The 17,248-nt window shown below is 55.6% G+C and overlaps 3 protein-coding genes across 5 annotated transcripts; 2 read left to right on the plus strand and 1 right to left on the minus strand.

Moving 5' to 3' along the window:
- Positions 1–14: 14 nt before the first annotated feature.
- tbpl1 (TBP-like 1) lies at positions 15–3,367 on the plus strand. The gene is made up of 7 exons (XM_052052081.1): positions 15–175; positions 1,050–1,298; positions 1,702–1,784; positions 1,883–1,946; positions 2,029–2,132; positions 2,494–2,588; positions 2,699–3,367. The coding sequence occupies exons 2-7, from the start codon at positions 1,164–1,166 to the stop codon at positions 2,779–2,781; spliced, it is 564 nt and encodes a 187-aa protein (XP_051908041.1). The 5' UTR covers positions 15–175; positions 1,050–1,163; the 3' UTR covers positions 2,782–3,367.
- A 52-nt stretch (positions 3,368–3,419) lies between these two features.
- Positions 3,420–8,145, minus strand: slc2a12 (solute carrier family 2 member 12). Of its 3 annotated transcripts, none has more exons than XM_052052079.1 (6): positions 7,955–8,145; positions 7,212–7,294; positions 4,810–6,060; positions 4,543–4,665; positions 4,172–4,304; positions 3,420–4,099 (listed from the first exon to the last, which is right to left on the minus strand). In XM_052052079.1, exons 1-6 carry the CDS (start codon positions 8,128–8,130, stop codon positions 4,012–4,014), a joined length of 1,854 nt encoding a protein of 617 aa, XP_051908039.1. In that variant the 5' UTR covers positions 8,131–8,145; the 3' UTR covers positions 3,420–4,011. The 3 variants fall into 3 exon arrangements, with proteins under 3 accessions (XP_051908039.1, XP_051908038.1, XP_051908040.1); XM_052052078.1 differs by having other exon boundaries at positions 7,197–7,294; XM_052052080.1 differs by lacking the exons at positions 7,212–7,294; positions 7,955–8,145 and adding an exon at positions 6,214–6,268.
- Positions 8,146–14,454: 6,309 nt separating this feature from the next.
- On the plus strand, positions 14,455–17,243 carry LOC127591839 (neuronal acetylcholine receptor subunit alpha-4-like). The gene is made up of 6 exons (XM_052052077.1): positions 14,455–14,613; positions 15,127–15,278; positions 15,343–15,387; positions 15,486–15,595; positions 15,850–16,834; positions 16,901–17,243. The coding sequence occupies exons 1-6, from the start codon at positions 14,568–14,570 to the stop codon at positions 17,024–17,026; spliced, it is 1,464 nt and encodes a 487-aa protein (XP_051908037.1). The 5' UTR covers positions 14,455–14,567; the 3' UTR covers positions 17,027–17,243.
- Positions 17,244–17,248: the final 5 nt, after the last annotated feature.

A 17,248-nucleotide genomic window follows, 5' to 3' on the forward strand; every position in this document is an offset into this window, starting at 1 on the left:
TGTGGGTCGCGCGGATGACTTTTATTTTGTAAACTTTACCCGGAAGTTGTTTGATGAGGTGGCGCAGTCATTCGTATTTTCTTTCCGCGACCTGCGAGAAGGGAGTGAACAATCCGGTTGACGGGAACCGTCCAAGTCCGAGGGCTCCCCGCTCCCGCGTTGAGAAGCGGACGAGGTATCGAAAACAGTTCAAAGGCAGCACGAAAACAAAACGTTCCTCACGCAACGGAAACTCCTCGGCGACATCTGAAGGCGGCTAGTCTGCTAGCTGCAGATGCTAACGACTCTTCATTCATACTTCATATCGCGCCGGTCGTTTTATTTTGAAGTCGCGTTACGATCTTTGGTGTTCCAAGTGTTGAGCGGCGGCTAGTTCACACCGCATAACGCTCACTAAAATCATAACCCGAACTCGCTCGTCCCTTCCGCAAACGAACTTAGCCTAGCCTAGCCGAGCCTTCCAGCTAACCGATACATCAAGCCAGAGGTTGACGTCATTTTGGGCGTAAATGTGCGCAATTTCGTCCCGACTCGACTATTGCGTTTATCCATCAAAGTCTCTGCCCTGATTATTGGGACGGGGGTGTCGCGATGGCAGCCCCCGAGTGTTCCCACAAAGCACAAGAGCCAAGTGTAACACAGTCTTTGTGTTTGGGAGCTGATGAGACGAAACGCTGCGGCAAGAGGGACCTGTGATGTGCACGCTCGCCGCTTTAATTCGCTTCGCGTTGAGCTTTTGTCGTAAAGGGACGACGCGCGCGCGTTGCGCTGCCGGGCCAGCGAGTGAATTAAATTAAAGAAGACAAAAATAGAAAACATCTTCATGTCTCGGTAAGTTGCTTGATTGTGATGCAGCTTAAATGGTAGGTAGGTTGGTGGCTATGTTGGGCAGAGCTCCAAAGTTTTTGGGAAGAAGGAAGGAAGATGGTCACATCGGTCAGCTGCGAGGGAACCTTGATTGTTTGGTCAACGATTTCATATTTAATCCCTCGGCGAAGTTAATCAAGGCTACTTAATGATCCTAAACAGTAGCTTTGTTTTCCCCTCAGGCTTGAACCTGCACCGCAGGCGCTTATCGTCATGCCGATGGTGGATGAGTGAGGAGTGAGCCCCTCGTGGTCCTCTCCGTGCAACACGCGCACACACAAACGCACACTTCCTTCATGGATTCCAACAACGATGACACTCTGGATATCATCGTCACCAATGTGGTGGCGACATTCAGGACCAGGTGCCACCTCAACCTCCGCACTATCGCCCTGGAGGGAACTAACGTCATCTACAAGCCGGAGGTGGGGGTAAGGATGTTTGGGATTCGAGCGCTCCAAATGACATGCGTGCAAAGTGTCCTCTTTGCTGTATGACTGTCACGCGACTTAAGATAGCTACATGCGTTTGTTTGATTGCCTGCAAATTTCTGTCATGCTGTAGAAATGGAACTCTGCCGCAAAATAGAGCACCTCCGTCGATGTTGGCGGTGCTCCACAAGGGTCGATGCTAGGTCCGCAGATTGATTTATTTCCACAGCAACATGCTCACCTCAAATGTGCTCCAAATGATCACGTAAAATATTCAATGTGGTGTCGCCAAAAGTTGCTACTTGGGTCTAAAGGGCATGCTGGGGCCACAAAAGCATGACCTGTTGGGTAAAGATATGCAATAGGGGTAAATCAAATCCCAAACTGTGCGTGCATGTTTCAGAAAGTCCTCATGAAGCTCCGTAAGCCCAAGATCACCGCTTCCATCTGGTCCTCCGGGAAAATTATCTGCACCGGAGCAACAAGGTAGACGTGGAAACGGAAGTTGCTTGGACCGGCGCATTGAGTGCGCTAGCAGGCATTTTGTGGATCGGCTGTAATCCCCTCCCGCTTCTGTCTTTCAGCGAGGAAGAGGCGAAGCAGGGTGCTCGCCGGTTGGCACGATGCCTGCAAAAAATCGGCTTCAAGGTGGGAATGGTCACTTTTGCCACTCACTATGGGGTGGATGCATTGGCGGGCCGTATTTGAGGTTGCAACGTGTCGTGTTCAGGTGAGGTTCTCGGCCTTCAAGGTGGTGAACGTGCTGGCTGTGTGCTCCATGCCCTTTGCCATCCACCTGGTGGACTTCACCAAGAAGAACCGGCCCATTGCCAGGTGAGTGGGCACCACCGCGCTCGTCGCTTCTGGAAATGAATGGGCTTAGTCTGCCCTCTAGTGGCCAGATGGCGAAGAGGACATTGGGAGCCATCGACCTGCGGGGGTGGCCGACCAAGAGACAATTTTTTTGGACTGTTACTGCAAAGAGCCACATCACACACATGGGCACGCATAAACATCACCCACTTCCTCAAACACATGCACGCACACGCAGACCTCTGCTCAGCCGGGTTTATTGGCAATGTCACACACCACCGTGATAGTGACGGAAATTGACTGCCCCCAGTCGTTTTCAACCAGCGGCTGTCTCTGGAAACGCAACTCCTGACTCGATGTGCTTGTTGTTGTTTGACGTCAGTTACGAGCCCGAGCTCCATCCCGCCGCCACCTACAGGATCAAAACCATCAAGGCCACCATCCAGGTGTTCTCCACGGGCAGCCTCACAGTCACAGGTACCGAGAAGCTCACAGCTCAAGGTCACGTTGCATCCCCGGATGGCGGCCACCCGGGCGGGCTCTTGATTTGTTGCTTGTTCCTCACCGCCACGCTCTGACCCCGCCAGGACCAAACGTGCAGAACGTGGCCACGGCGGTGGAGCAGGTGTACCCGCTCCTCTTTGAGTGCAAGAAGCCGCTGTGCAAGTGAGAAGCGCTTCCGGTTCGGCCCAGGTTGCGCCGGTCCTCTCGACGGACGCCGCCTTTTGCGACGGACGCCGCTTGTGGACTCGCAGTCGTTCCAGAAGTGGTGCCCTGCCATCCCGCGCAATCAACCAGGAAGTCGACAGTTTTCTCCGTCCACGGCAAACGACAAAACCTCTCTTCACCTCTTAACGGTCAGCTATTCACTCGACGGCGGCGGCGGCGTACACTCGACGCTTGTACATTTGGACACATTCGCTGTAAATTGTAAATATTTTGTATTATTGTTGTTTGAGGATCGACTTTGTGCAGGATAGATAACCTTTGAGTAGAGGTCTCGTTCAACAGCTACAAACTTGAAACGTAAGCTCCGTTACGGTCGACGTGGCGCTGACGCTACGGGTGAGGCGGCTTTTGAATCTCCAACCCACTCGCTACTCTAAACTGCGGTCGACGACATGCGATCCGTTTAAAAACGGCTCGGAGCCCTTCGAGGGCGACGCTCTCGCCGCGGCTCTGCCATGTTTTAGCGCCACTTAAAAGATGTGTGACTCTTGTGTATTTTATATCAAAATAAAGATGTCATCAATCGAGCGGACGTCTGTCTTTGAGAATGTCGGAATAGAGACAAGGTGGATGCGGACGTTGATTTCAAATCCCACATTTTAATGTCGGATGGACATTTGCTTTTGGAACGCCTTCACTGCCGCGGACGTTTAAATCGATCGCCCGGAACGATGTGTCAAGTCCAAAATGTCTTTTCGCGGGTCTGTGAAATTCACTTTTGAAACCACTGCCTGCAAAGACTCTCCCATTCCTGTAGATGGCGCTGTTCTGCCATTTTGAAATTGAGAGCAGCCAGATGCTGTTGACACAAAGTACCACTTTGAAAAGTACTCAAAGGTACCGGTGCCACCATAATGGCCAGCATTAAAAAAGTCATGGAGTAGGTCATGTGGTCATAAAAAAAAAGACTGAAAAGCCCAATTCCAAGATGTACATGATACAGTTTGACCGTTAGAATTGTCCAAGTCTGGAAACAATATTTTCTAAAATCATTCAAGCATATGACACATAAATACTAATCGTAGCGAGAGAAAAAGAAGCAAAGCCCCCAACCAAGATAGACGGCGTCGTGTGTCATGAACAGAAGGACGCAGAAAGCCGAGCGTGTGGTAAGAAGAGAGGCTCTTTTGTTCCATCGCATGTTGGTTTGACGAGCGCACTCGTCCGTCGCTCACAGGATGTTGGCGGCCATCTCGCCGGACGTGCCGCCCCTCGCTGGATTTTGCACCTTTTTGCACAGGCTGAATTCAAAGTGCTTCCTGGAGAAATGAGGAAAAAGGCGGTGAGGCCGAGCGAGCAGTCGGCCGAGCGGCAGCGCTCCACCGACTCACTTTTTGGCCAGCTCTTTGGAGATTTCCTCCAGCGTGCGTCCTCGGGTGTCGGGCACGCAGAGGATGACGAACACCAGCAGGACGAAACTCAGGGCGGCGTACAGGAACATCATTGTCGGAACGCCGACTTTCTCTGAGGAGGAAGAAAAAAAAGAACATTGGTGTGCTCGCAGTGGGCCAGTCAATTCTTGCTTCTTGCCGTAGCGCTCCGGCACCGCATTGTGCCCAACTGTCCTGACATGAGTTAGAGATGGCCCGATGGTTCCTCCCCCCTCCCCTAATTGTTATTCTGAAATGTGAATGTCACGTTCGGAGCAGCGCTTCGTCACTGCGCCTCATTTCCAGGGGAGGAGGCGAGAGCGTCAACGCACCCGTCACGGTGAGGAAGGTCATGGACATGAGCAGGTTGGTGGCCCAGTTGACGGCCGACACCGCCGACACGGCTCGCCCTCGGATGCCCGCGGGGAAGATCTCGCTGACGACCACGTACACCACTGGCAAGTCAAAACACACACCCGGCATGTCAAGTTGCCCGTGGCGGCGCTCAATGATGCAAATACTTCAACGAGTCATTTTGTCACTTTTGGCGAACGACAGGAACCCGGGTCCGGACCCCGACGGACGGGCGCTCTACTCACTTGGCCCGAGGCCGATGGAGAAGGCGGCCACAAACGCCAGCAAGCTGAAGAGCGACGCCCACTTGAGCCAAGAGGAGTGGCGGTCCGCGGGCCCGCTTCGCAGCGTCCCGTTGTCGCCGTCCGTCCGCCAGACGGGGGTGCCGGGGACGAGCGTCGGGGAGGCGTCGGCGGCGTCGGCGTCCCGCCAGGCGCCGCTGCGGTTAGACGGCAGCTGGCTGACGCACAGGCTGGACAGGTGCGTGCGACTGTGCAGGGTGAGCGCGCCCAGCGCCGCCAGCGACACCCCCATGCCCGCCGCCCCCGCGCACAGGAAGCTCTTGGGCCCCACGCGGTCCACCAGCAGCACGGCGGGGATGGTGCCCGCCACCTTGACGGCGCCGAAGCCGGTGGAGGCCAGCGTGGCGGCGGCGTCGCTGCGGAAGCCCACGCCGCGCAGGAGCGGCGAGGCGTAGGACAGGATGTTGGGCTGCCCCGTGGCCTGCTGGAGGAAGACCAGCGCCGCGCCCGTCAGGAGCCGCGAGCGCAGGTTGGACTTGGCGCCGAAGAGCTCGGCGAAGCTGCGCTCCGACTCCTCCTTCAGGCCCATCTGGATCTCCCGCAGCTCTTCTTCCACCCGCTCTTCGGCGCCGCCCCGCAGGCGCGCCAGGACCTCCCTGGCCCGCTGCGGCTGGCCCCGCGCCACCAGGAACCTGGGGCTGGGCGGCAGGAAGGCCAGGGCGCCCATCTGGAGCAGCGCCGCGGGGATGACCAGTCCGAAGGTGTAGGCCCAGCCGCGGGGCGTGGCGGCGAAGGCGCAGCTGCAGCCGAAGCCCAGCATGACGCCCAGCACCAGCATCAGCTCGTACAGCGTCACCAGCAGGCCGCGGCGCTCCCGCGGCGAGATCTCGGCGATGTACAGGCAGGCCGCCGTGCCCGACAGCGAGGTGCCCATGCCCACCGCCGCGCGGCCCGACGCCAAGGCCGCCAGCGAGGCGGCGGCCACCAGCGGCAGGGTGCCGGCGACCACCAGGGCGGCGCTCAGCAGCAGCGAGCGCCGCCGGCCGTAGCGGTCCAGGACGGGCCCGCCGGCCAGGCAGACCAGCAGCGCGCCCAGCAGCTGCGAGCTGACCAGCAGCTCCTGCTGCCGGCACGACAGCGACAGGACGCCGCGCAGCTGCAGCAGCACGCCCGACGTCAGGCCCATCTCGTAGCCCAGCATCAGGCCGCTCAGCGACGCCGTCGCCGCCGCCGCCGCCACCAGCCGGCCGCAGCCTGCGGAGAGAAGACGCCCCGTGAGTACCGCCGCGCGCTACCATGCTAGCCAACCCAATTCGAGGCTTTGCCGGAACGACTTGAAGCGCGCATCAGCGCTTGGCGTACATGGAGAAATGTCAACAAGAAAGCGCGCTCTTCGATACGACGCACCTTGTTGGTTTCGCCGCAGGCCGTGTTGATCGGGCAGCATTTTCGAAGGCTTTAACGCGTGAATAAGCAGCCAAATATTTGTCCTTCCGTTGGACTTTAAACCCCGGCAGGCTTAACGAGCACCCTCGCATGACGGACTGCGGCGCTTTTTGTGCTTTTGCATTTTTTTAAACAGGCATGGCTTAATCCGTCAGTGTAAACAAGTAGGGGGAGGGGTGGGGGGTCCTCATAAGTGATTTTACTGCGCATCGGACTATCACGGGACTGTGTTTGATCACCTGTCAAGAAAGGTCTGCTTTATTTGCGCAGGCTAGCGGAATGACGACGAAAGATGACCCGCCGCGCCATAACAAACTCCCAAACACGTGGCAGAATGAGCGACGGCGAAAGGAATTCTAAACGCTTCCCGAGAACAGTCGGCGTTCGCGCACAACCTTCGGGCTTCTGCCAGAAAAGTCAGCAAACGCCTGCAAGAACATCTGAACCTTATCCGGAGGTCATCGGCGGCGCTCGTAATGTCAACAGAGTCCCTCTGACACCGCTTTGAATTCTGTGAGTGGATTCTGATCACAGGCGCACACGAGTTCCAGGAGAGTGAGCGCACACTTGTGCAACCGCATGACTTCAGCTGATTATTTTTTATCCCCCCCCCCCTTGTAAACACGTGGATTTTTGTTGTTGTTTCAAAAGTGCTGACTGAGTGTTGACGGAAGGCCACTGGGTAAACAAGACGCGCTACGTTGCGATCTAATAATGCCACTTGTGCAAATCGCTGGGGAGGAACTTCACCCCTCCAAAAAAACTACCAATGAAAATTGGCGGCATCCATTGGTCACTAGTTTCCACAGGCACGGTTTGCCTGGAACGATGTCATCTCGTGATGAGCGGTCAAGGCATTGAAAACGCCACGAGACGTCGCTCAGCTCAGACGGCTTAACGGCGGCGCTTGCGCGTGCGGGAGAAGGGACCGTCGCGCCTATTACCTGGGCCCCCCACGGCTGTTTTGCTGTCATCGCAGGGCTGACGGGACATCGTCTCGCGCTGGCTGTTGGAGTCCACCCGTGAGCTGGGAGCAGCGGCCCTAGCGCATGTTAAGGTGGAAAAACACGTTCATTGCTTGCTTGATTTGAAAGCGGCCCGCAGCGACGGTTGTTCTGCCGCATATCTTTCAAGTATCACCAAATATTGTGCTTTCGATAAACACGAATACTGGCTGTCGCCGTAAATGATTTTTCAGTGGTTGAGCTTTTTTGCCCCGGTGACCACGTTTGGAAAATGAGTCTTTTTGCATCTTATTAACAACCATCTGTCAACTTGTTTGGACAGTTAGAAGTGTAGAAAACGCATGTTTTCGAATTAATCTGGAATTTGTGGGGGGGGGGGGGGTGCCGGTTTATTTTTTATTGAAAATTTAGAGACACCCAAGTTTTAATTTGGATAGCAATTGGGGGTAGGGGGGGGGAAATGCATGAAAAAGGACTAACTTTCTTTGGTAAACTGCGCTGGGCCTTTGTTTCTTTAGATTCTTTCTATTTTGACCTCGTGGTAGGCCAGGTTGAAGATGAGCCCCAAAAGTTACACGGTTCCCCTTTCGAAGAAAAACAAAAACAAATGAATGGACGAACGGTGAGTCGAGTGATGACGTCACCGAGTGACGCGTTGGTCGCTGCGCCCCCAAACTTTCCGAAAATGATGACGAAAGTTGACGGTACGTTTCAAAACGGTGCGAATGGATTCCTACCCGCTTGTTGGTCGCTTCAGAGTCGCTTTTGTCACTCCATCGGCTTCCTTGCACTTCTTTCCCCGATTCCCTCCTGCGCCGGGGGCTCTTGTTGTGCTCGAGCTGAGCTCGGAGGCCCTCCCCCTTGCTGAGCGGAGCACCAATAGGAGGCGCGGCTCCGCCCAAGCAATGTCCATGCCGCGTTGCGATTGGTCCAAAAGTTTTGACGGCTGGTGTCGGTGCCGCCCGCTCAGAAATTCAGAAAGTTGCCCCATACTAGTTGACAGTCCCTCAATGGGACGTGTGACGTTTGGGACACTGGAAAAGATGACATTTTAAGGTTATTATTTCATCCTAAAGAATGTTACGTCATCACGCATCTGTAGCAACACAATTCCAGACTACAAATACAAACAAAGGGGCCTCATTTGAAACCCCCGGCCTGCATTTGTCTCGAGTTGGTGTCGGGTCATGCTTGCAGAACCCAGCCATTAGATTCCCATGGCGAGCATCTTACGCAATGCGCGGGGGTGTGGGTGGGGGGGACAAAACGGGGCATCCCGCTTTGTCAGCAAATACTTCCTCGGTATAAATTCATCATGTCATATATCTGCCCGTTTCTTATCTGACATTCTTATTGCTGGAAGCATATTTGCCCACAGTCCAAAGGTATCGGCTCATTTTCATGCCCAAACGAGATTTTTATTATTGGCGGAACTTGTGTTTGTTTGCGCTTGTTTAGTTGAACTCGAAAGCTTAGCAGCCTTTCTTGATGGTCGAGTCAATGTATGCGGCCGCATCAGCTTTGTGAGCGGAGCACGTTGGTTTGTGCGCGCGTGGGTGAAAACGCGATTTGCCCAATTTACCACTTCTTAAATCGGTTCTTTACATTTAAAAATGAAGCGTAGAGTGATTCAATGACTTTTAGACAATATTGTCTAAAAAAAAACAAGACACAGTCTTCGGAAATTGTATGAAAAATAATCGTACTGCAAAAAGATGCGTCCGCAATGTACTGTACGACAGTGTATTGTGGTTGTCAAAGGTCACGGAAACAGCGCCATCTATTGGAATATCAACATTAGGTCGCTTGATAAAGAACAACCCGAGATGAATTTATTTCTTTTACAGTTGACATATGACATTACTGTTGCCGCCTCGAGATAGCCCGAAGCTTTGCATATCTTCGACTTGGCGCTACCTTATCGATCAACAGCCTAATAAGGAACGAACGCGCACACGTGAAGCTTTGGTGTTGTGTAAGACTTCCCAAAGAAAGAATAATCATCGGTGACATGTGGCCCAGGTCACAAGTCGTTGCTGCGCTTGCTGCTTTCATCCAATCTAGCCACAAAAAGGGGGGGCGTGGGGGTCCTCGTTTTACAATGGGACGACGTGAAAAACTAATCAGAGGTTTCCGATGGATGATTGAAAAAGATCTCCTCCACTCGTTCAAAGGTCCACGTGAAAGTACGTAAAGTTTATGGGGGCGTTCGGAAAATCAATCTTGACGCCCGTGCACAAGGGCTGTCCGATTGTCCGGGGGGGGCAGACATGTGGAGCAGACGCTTCTCCTCACGAAGGTCGCCTATCCCAGTTGACTTTGGGCGGTAATAGGCGGGCGACAGCATCCAATCGCACCACGGGCGTGATTTCCGGTGGTCGGCGAAGTTAGCAACCGCGCATGTTGGTTTGGGGGGAAAGCAAGCAAGTGTCCGCGTGCATCTGGTAAGTGAATTCGCGGCTCCGAATTCGCCTTCGTGCCGACGAAAATGCGTCATAAGCTCACCTGAAAATAAATCAAATAAGCGTGCACGGTCAGCCGGGAGAAGGCATTGAGCGCATATGAACACGGTGCAAACGCTCTTCTTTGTCACCATATTCGTTTGGTTGTCGCACAAAATGACATTGCAGCTCATCAAATGCTTTTTGAAATTCATTTAGCTTTGCTGCGATGGACAATGTGAATTGAAGAATTACCAACTGTCAATCTAAAAGGGCAAAACCAATTGTTATGTTGTCGAGTTTGCAGTTTTGAAGAAAAGCCTTGCTTTTGGTTCATTTGGGTCTGGTTCTATGTGTTGTTTGCTTCCTTGGACCATAGCAGGCTGCTTGAACCAAACACGCACATGACCACGTGCTCGACCTTTCAAGCACATTGTCAAAGTGTCATCAAGTAAAAAAATATTTTCCCTCTCGAGTCAAGAGAGCTCAGCGGTTAGCTATCATTAGCATATGTTTGGACCAAAAAGTCCTTTTATCTTCCGACAAGATTTTGCTATCAGTGTGAAATATCCAAACGCCGAAGCTTCAAAAGTTTTGAAGTTTTCAGCCTCGTTGAGGCGAACGATTTGTCGGAAGAAGAATAAAGAAGGATTTGGAAATGCAATTCCTCTCCACTCGAAAGGGAGCCCGAATCCTGCCGAGTTTGGAGTTGGCTATCGGGCCCATCAATTTGATCACATCTTTATCGGCGCCGCTAATGAACGTCAGCGTTGAATTATTCATGCCGCAAAGTCCCAAGGCGGCGCGCCAATAATAATTAGCGGGCGGCGTTTTCTTTCCGCCTTTGTCTTCTAATTTGCGCGCGGGGGCGAGAGCGCCGACGCAATGGTAGACCGGCAGGGGAGGGCAGGTCAACCCTCTATAGCGATGAAGCCACTGCAATGCAAATTTGCGGCTCCATGGCCAAGCGGCGGCGGGGCGTGCCTTCCTCGCTCCGCGTTCATTCTCAACGCTCTCTTGGCTCGGTTTCCTTGCGCTTCTCTTAGCGCAACCGCTTCCGCTAATTGTCAGCAAATCCAGTTCAAAGTATGTGGATGCCCCCCTCCCCCACGGCAGACACTCCACGCACTTCCAAAGTGTGTTGGATTCACTGGCTGAGTTAGTAAAGCGACTAACATGGCCGCCCGAAGGCTGAAGCATTTTGGCTCCACTGGCAAGTGGGTGAAATCGGCGTGATGCAATCGGAGGAAAACGGAGGCCATTGAAGCTCGTTTGTTGCAAGGGCGCAAACAAAGTGTCTTTTACCCCCCCCCCCCCCCCCACTAAAAATTGCCCTGAGCATTTAATAGTTTCTCCATTTGCACTGAAGACTGTTTACGTATTGTTTTATAAAAATTAATTTCAGCCGTCACGGTGCAGCCCCAGCATTAAGCTAGCGGGCGTTACGCTACGCGCTGATTTCAGATACGAAACATGTAACTCACTCTCTTTGTTTGATGTTTACTTTGACAGCAACTGGGAGCGGCATGAACAGCTTGAAGCCTTTTTTTCTTAGGAGGAGGGATTTGTCCACGATCTTGTTTTGAGGTGAGTTGCGTCCCTGCCACTCGAGCAAACTCATATCAGAAGTCCGCCCCGGCAAAAAAAAAAGCGATCAAAGCCAGCCGCCATGTGGGAAATCCTCGTCCGCACAGCGAGTCGCTCGTATCGCAACGCGCCACGCGCTCTTAATCCTCTTTTGATTTTGTTGGATGGCTTCCGTTTGACAAGAAGCGGCTCCGCGGGGAGCGCAGCCCAAGTTGAGCTTCGGCCAAAGGCGTCGTCGTGCGTCGTATCGATAAATGTCGGCGATGCCGGGCCCCCGCTCGATCTTCCCGTAATCCCCGTCGGGGCTGACGGCAGGAAGGACGTGGATTTCCCCCGACGTGGGCGGGGGCGCACGCTTTGAAAAGGGCATGATAGGACACGCCGGCCTTGATTTGCCAGATGGCCCCTTTGGGTCCCGTTGGCGGATTTGGCGCCGCGTCGTCGTCATGAAGGAAGGAAGCGTCCCATTTCGAAAGGGGCGGCCTTTGACATTGTGACAGCCTCAAAAGCCCATTCTTCTTTTTTATGATGCGCGCCGGATCGAAAGGGACCCTTCAGTGGTGGCGAGAAAAGAGACCCGCCCCTGCCCCCCCCCCAACCCCCTCCTTTGGTCAAGATCGCTCATTCTTAAGTGTTGGCAAATGAAAATTGGCGCTGCGGTTCTCCCGCGCGCACTTTGACAACCGTCGGACACGACCTGATGTCATTTCTTTTTATTTGGAAATCGGAAATGATTTCCGCCGTCCATTTGGAGGAGGTTTTCTTTTGATGAGAAAGGAGTCGTCGTGCCAAAAGCGGGAATTGTGCTTTCTCCAGCGAGCGAGCGAGCGTCCGTCCGGGAAATGGCGCGCTTGCGACAGGAAGAAGGCAAAAGTGAGCGCAGGCCCCCCGACTTCATTCAGCCCCAATTAGCCGCGCGGATCCTTCATTAGCGTGCGGCGCCCGGCGGAGTGCGCTCATGGGACTTTTGCGTCACAGCGCTTTCCCGTCTGACTTCACTTTGCCGCCGTGTTTGGAGGTGGCCGCGTCTGTCGAGTTCATTTGGGGCTTTTTCTGCCCGCTCGCCGTCGGCTCTCGTCTGGCTGTTGCTTGTGAGCAAGCCCCGCCAATACGTGATGAAAAATTCACTTTGTCCTGAACGATAGATGGGCCCCACGTCCGGAAAAAGTCTGGCGCGTCATGAAAATGGCCGCCTTCCGCAGATAAGCCGCGCCGCCGAGCTTGATTGATGCGAGCCCCTTCCGCGTGGATGGATGCCCCCCCACCCCCATCTGATTTTCGGCCCACTCGCAGGGATGCCAACCCGTCGGCATCTGGGTGATGGAAACGCTCGACGGCGCTCCTTGGCTGCGCTTGTCCGTCTTGTTAAAAAAAAAAACACAACAAAACAGATGAACGCCGGAGGGGGGGGGGGCGTCGTCATCGAGCAGAACGGGCTCTCGGCTCCGCACCGGACGTCTGGAGCGCTTGGAAAGAAAAGCCAGAGCTCCTGGCGTCTGGCGAGCGGCAGGAAACGAGGCAGCCCGAGGACACTTTGACGCGTGCGCTCGTCTTCCGAGTGTTTGGACTTGCTCGCTTGCCGCCGCCGGATGATTCTCCTCATCACTACGGCGATGGGGCAGATGTTAAATGGGCACTTTGGATGCTTCCCGGCAGGTCGGCGCCGCTGACTCCTTAGTGAGCGGACGCCGCCCTTCCTGGAAAATCAACGGGCGCAATCTCCATTGACGGCTGCGCGCGCCGTCACCGTGGACTTGGAAACAAATTGCAGGCAGGGCGCCGTCCCTGGAGAGCGTCAAATCCAATTACGGGGGGGCGGGAGACGGATCTGCGAGTCGAGCCGCGCCAAAGCGAGGCCCGGGCCTGCGTCCTTACGCCGAGCGCAAAGCGGCGGCGCTCAATATCGGAGGCAGCAAGGGGCGGCCGCCTCGTCAGCTGTCCGCTTGAAGCGCGGCGCAGCGCGGCGTTGTTCCTCTCGTGTTGCAAAAGCAGCTGACGACACGGCTTCGCTCAGGGTGACACGCCGGCCCAGCGGCTATATTTAAACGCGCACGCCAGCTGACGCCGAGACTTCAGTCACGTACTTTGGCATCTATGGCAATATCCGAAGCCTCCTTCGTGCGTCCCTCGCAGCCGAAAGATCTTTTTTCAACAACGCCATATTCAACACAGTTAGATTTTTTTTTTCTCAGGGAAACTTGGCCGAACGGCATATTTATGCGGCCGAGCCTTGAAGCAGGTGCCCCCCCCCCCACGGTCAATCTGCTGAGCATATTTCCCCTGAAGCCAAACGGATCGCCCTGACGTTCTGCCGTGCGGCGTGGCCAAAGCGGCAAGAATCGATTTTATCTCGGAAGCCGGCGTGGGCGAGAGCGAGCGTGCGGCCTGGGGGGTGGGGGTGGGGATTTCTCCCATTAGCCAAGATGCCGCTTGCCATCGCGGCGGTGAGGGAGGGGAGGAGCGCAAGCTGACGATCGTCTTGTCTTGACTTTCTTTTTCCGTTTTGTTGATGATGGGGGCCGCGATGGCTCTCGCTCATGGTGGCGTTGACGGGTGGATGGCAAATGAAGGCAACTGCCAACGGGGCAAAAAATTCGCAAGCTGCCATCCAAGCCCGTGCGGATTTTGTCAGCCAGAAGGCCGACGTCACTTAGCCAATGTGGCGGCGCATCCCTCCAACTAAGTGGAAACACGCATCCCATTTTGTTTTTCTTCCCTCTCACATGCGCGGTGAGATGAAGCTGGCAGAGGGCGCCTCCAAGCGCTTCGCAGCGTTTCGCCAGAATTGACAAGTTTGAGCGGGCCTTTCCCGTGTAGCTAGCGCACTAGCTAGCTCGCTCGCGCGACATAAGGTGGCCGAGCAGACGGAACCAACGGAGCGTCCGGCGCGACGGAGCTCCCGTTCGCTTCCGATTTGCGGCCCGCGTAGCTCACGGAGCCCACCTGACTAGCCTTCACCTACGAACAAACATCGGGACAAAGTCACTTGCGGAACAGTCATCTGGGTGTGCGCAACCGGCGGAGCGCTTTGGGATAACGGGACCCCGAGTCTGCCCCCAGCCGGGTGATCAAAAGACATTTCCGCTGTGTAGAGAGCGAGAGAGATTCCCATTTCTTTCCATGCATACTCGAGGCCACTGATGAGGGAGAGAGACAGAGAGAGAGAGAGAAGGCGTGGCCATGAAGGCAGCAGACATGAAAGGCCAGCTGCGCTGGTGTCGCTCCATTCGCATCCAAGCGCCCGTGAGATGTGTGGCCGCAGCCGAGAGGACGCACGGCGCGCGGCCAGATAGCGCCTCCCTTCCCTCACCGCGCCGTCCGCATGGAGCCGCTCGGTTGGCTCTGGCCGCTGCTCTTCTGGCAGGCAGGTAGGTCAAGGCGCCGCCCGCCTCCTCCGACGCGACGCGACGTAGCGCAACGCGCGCATTTGGGCTTTTCATTGGGACCCTCACGGTGCGGGCTCCGGTGCGTTTGGACTCGCCGCAGAGCAAAAGAGTCAACTCTGGAGCTTTGCTGAATTTCGATCAGTGGTGTCAAACTCATTTGAGTCGCGGGCCAATTATGAACCCGCAAAATGATCACTTGTACGCAACAAATGAAGAGATGACTGGTTTTGAAATGAGTCAATTACGATGGTTAGTTCAAGTGAGTGCAAACAGGGTCACAAAATAATTGCAAAATCTCCATCTGACATTTGGGTCCAGATTTGAGCACAAAGGATTTGCTTTCGCGGGCCACATAAAATGACCCGGCGGGCCGGATCTGGCCCCTGGGCCTTTGGTTTGACACCGGCGCTTTCGATGGGAGACAGACGGCGTGTGAGAGAGAGGCTCAGACAGGTGGAAAAAGAAAAGCAAATGCGCTTTTTCCTGTCGGGCCAGCGACGTGGCCCGCGACGGTGCACTCTCACGCCGAGGACGAGCTCTTCAAGAAGCTGTTCGCCGGCTACAACAAGTGGTCCAGACCCGTGGCCAACATCTCCGACGTGGTCATCGTCAAGTTCGGACTGGCCATGGCGCAGCTCATCGACGTGGTGAGTCGCGGCCGGGCTTTTTTGGGCGTGGCCAATCCCCCTAACGTCACTTGCCGTCCGTCAGGACGAGAAGAACCAAATGATGACGACCAACGTGTGGCTCAAACAGGTGGGGGCAAACGCAGCTTGGCCGTCACTTTGGCGTGACGACGCAAATGCGAAGGCGCGCGTCCTCGCTCGTTTTTTTTTTTTTTTGTTCGTCCCCAGGAGTGGAACGACTACAAACTCGGCTGGCGGCCGTCGGATTATGACAACGTGACGTCCATCCGAGTTCCGTCGGAGCTCATTTGGGTGCCGGACATTGTCCTCTACAATAAGTGAGTAGCGAAGGCGCTGGAGAACCAAAGATGAGTCCAGTTAGGGAAGTTGTGGATGCTGGTGGGCCCAACGTCCTTGACCTGATTGTGGCGCCCTCTAGTGGTGCGTGCGCGTCACAGCTCCACAAATCTCAACGACACGAGCTCCGTCCAAAAGAAAATTCCGTCCCGCCTCGGCTGGACGGAATTTCTCAACGGGAGGTGACGGGCGCGCGCATTTGCTTTTTTTTTTTTCCTTTTTTTCTTCTCCGCAGCGCCGACGGCGAGTTCGCGGTGAGCCACATGACCAAGGCGCAGCTGTTCCACACGGGCGCGGTGCGCTGGGTGCCGCCGGCCATCTACAAGAGCTCGTGCAGCATCGACGTGACCTTCTTCCCGTTCGACCAGCAGAACTGCAAGATGAAGTTCGGCTCGTGGACCTACGACAAGGCCAAGATCGACCTGGAGCGGCCGGAGGCCTCGGTGGACCTGGCCGACTACTGGGAGAGCGGCGAGTGGGCCGTGGTGGAGGCGGTGGGCACCTACAACACCAAGAAGTACGACTGCTGCCGCGAGATCTACCCGGACATCACCTACCTGTTCACCATCCGCCGCCTGCCGCTCTTCTACACCATCAACCTGATCGTGCCCTGCCTGCTCATCTCCTGCCTGACCGTGCTGGTCTTCTACCTGCCGTCCGACTGCGGCGAGAAGATCACCCTCTGCATCTCCGTGCTGCTCTCGCTCACCGTCTTCCTGCTGCTCATCACCGAGATCATCCCGTCCACGTCGCTGGTCATCCCGCTCATCGGCGAGTACCTGCTCTTCACCATGATCTTCGTCACGCTCTCCATCGTGGTCACCGTCTTTGTGCTCAACGTGCACCACCGCTCGCCCGGCACGCACCGGATGCCGCGCTGGGCGCGCGCCGCTTTCCTGGACCTGCTGCCGCGCTGGCTCTTCATGAGGAGGCCGCCGCTTCTGGCGCAAAGGCGACGCCGCCGGACGACGGCCGTCGGCACCTGGCGCGCCCCCCGCTGCTCCCCGGGGGACCTGGAGCTGGCGACCCTCGCCTCCTATTTCTCCTTCCGCCCGCGGAAGGCGGCGGAAGGAGAAATAGGAGAGCGAGCCCGCCTCCCGCTCCCGCCCCCACCCGGCGGAGAGCAAGCCCGCCTCCCGCTCTCGCCCGCCGTCGTCCGGGCCCTGGAGGGGGTGCGCTACATCGCCGATCACCTCAGGGCCGAGGACGCCGACTTCAGCGTGAGTTGTGTCGTCCTTTCCCAAAAAATGAAGCCGAGACGGCTTTTGACGCTTGCTTGCATCCAGGTGAAAGAAGACTGGAAGTACGTCGCCATGGTGATCGACCGCATCTTCCTGTGGATGTTCGTCCTGGTGTGCCTGCTGGGCACCGTCGGCCTCTTCCTGCCCCCTTGGCTGGCAGGCATGATCTAGAACAAATGAATGTTGGCGCGTCGGCTCTCGCCGACGCTTGGTTTACGTTCCCGTTTGGGGGGGGGGGGTAAAATGGGCTCGTTTAGTCGCTTTCCGTTTGCACCAATCCATTTATTGGGGTCACGCGCAGCAACAACAGACATTTTTTTTGTTTTGTTTTGTTTTCCCCATTGGCTACACCACTCACGGCGAACGTGGGGCAGCTACGATTGCAAATTTCTC

Source organism: Hippocampus zosterae, chromosome 19 (genome assembly GCF_025434085.1).
Source record: "Hippocampus zosterae strain Florida chromosome 19, ASM2543408v3, whole genome shotgun sequence".
Taxonomy (NCBI): domain Eukaryota; kingdom Metazoa; phylum Chordata; class Actinopteri; order Syngnathiformes; family Syngnathidae; genus Hippocampus; species Hippocampus zosterae.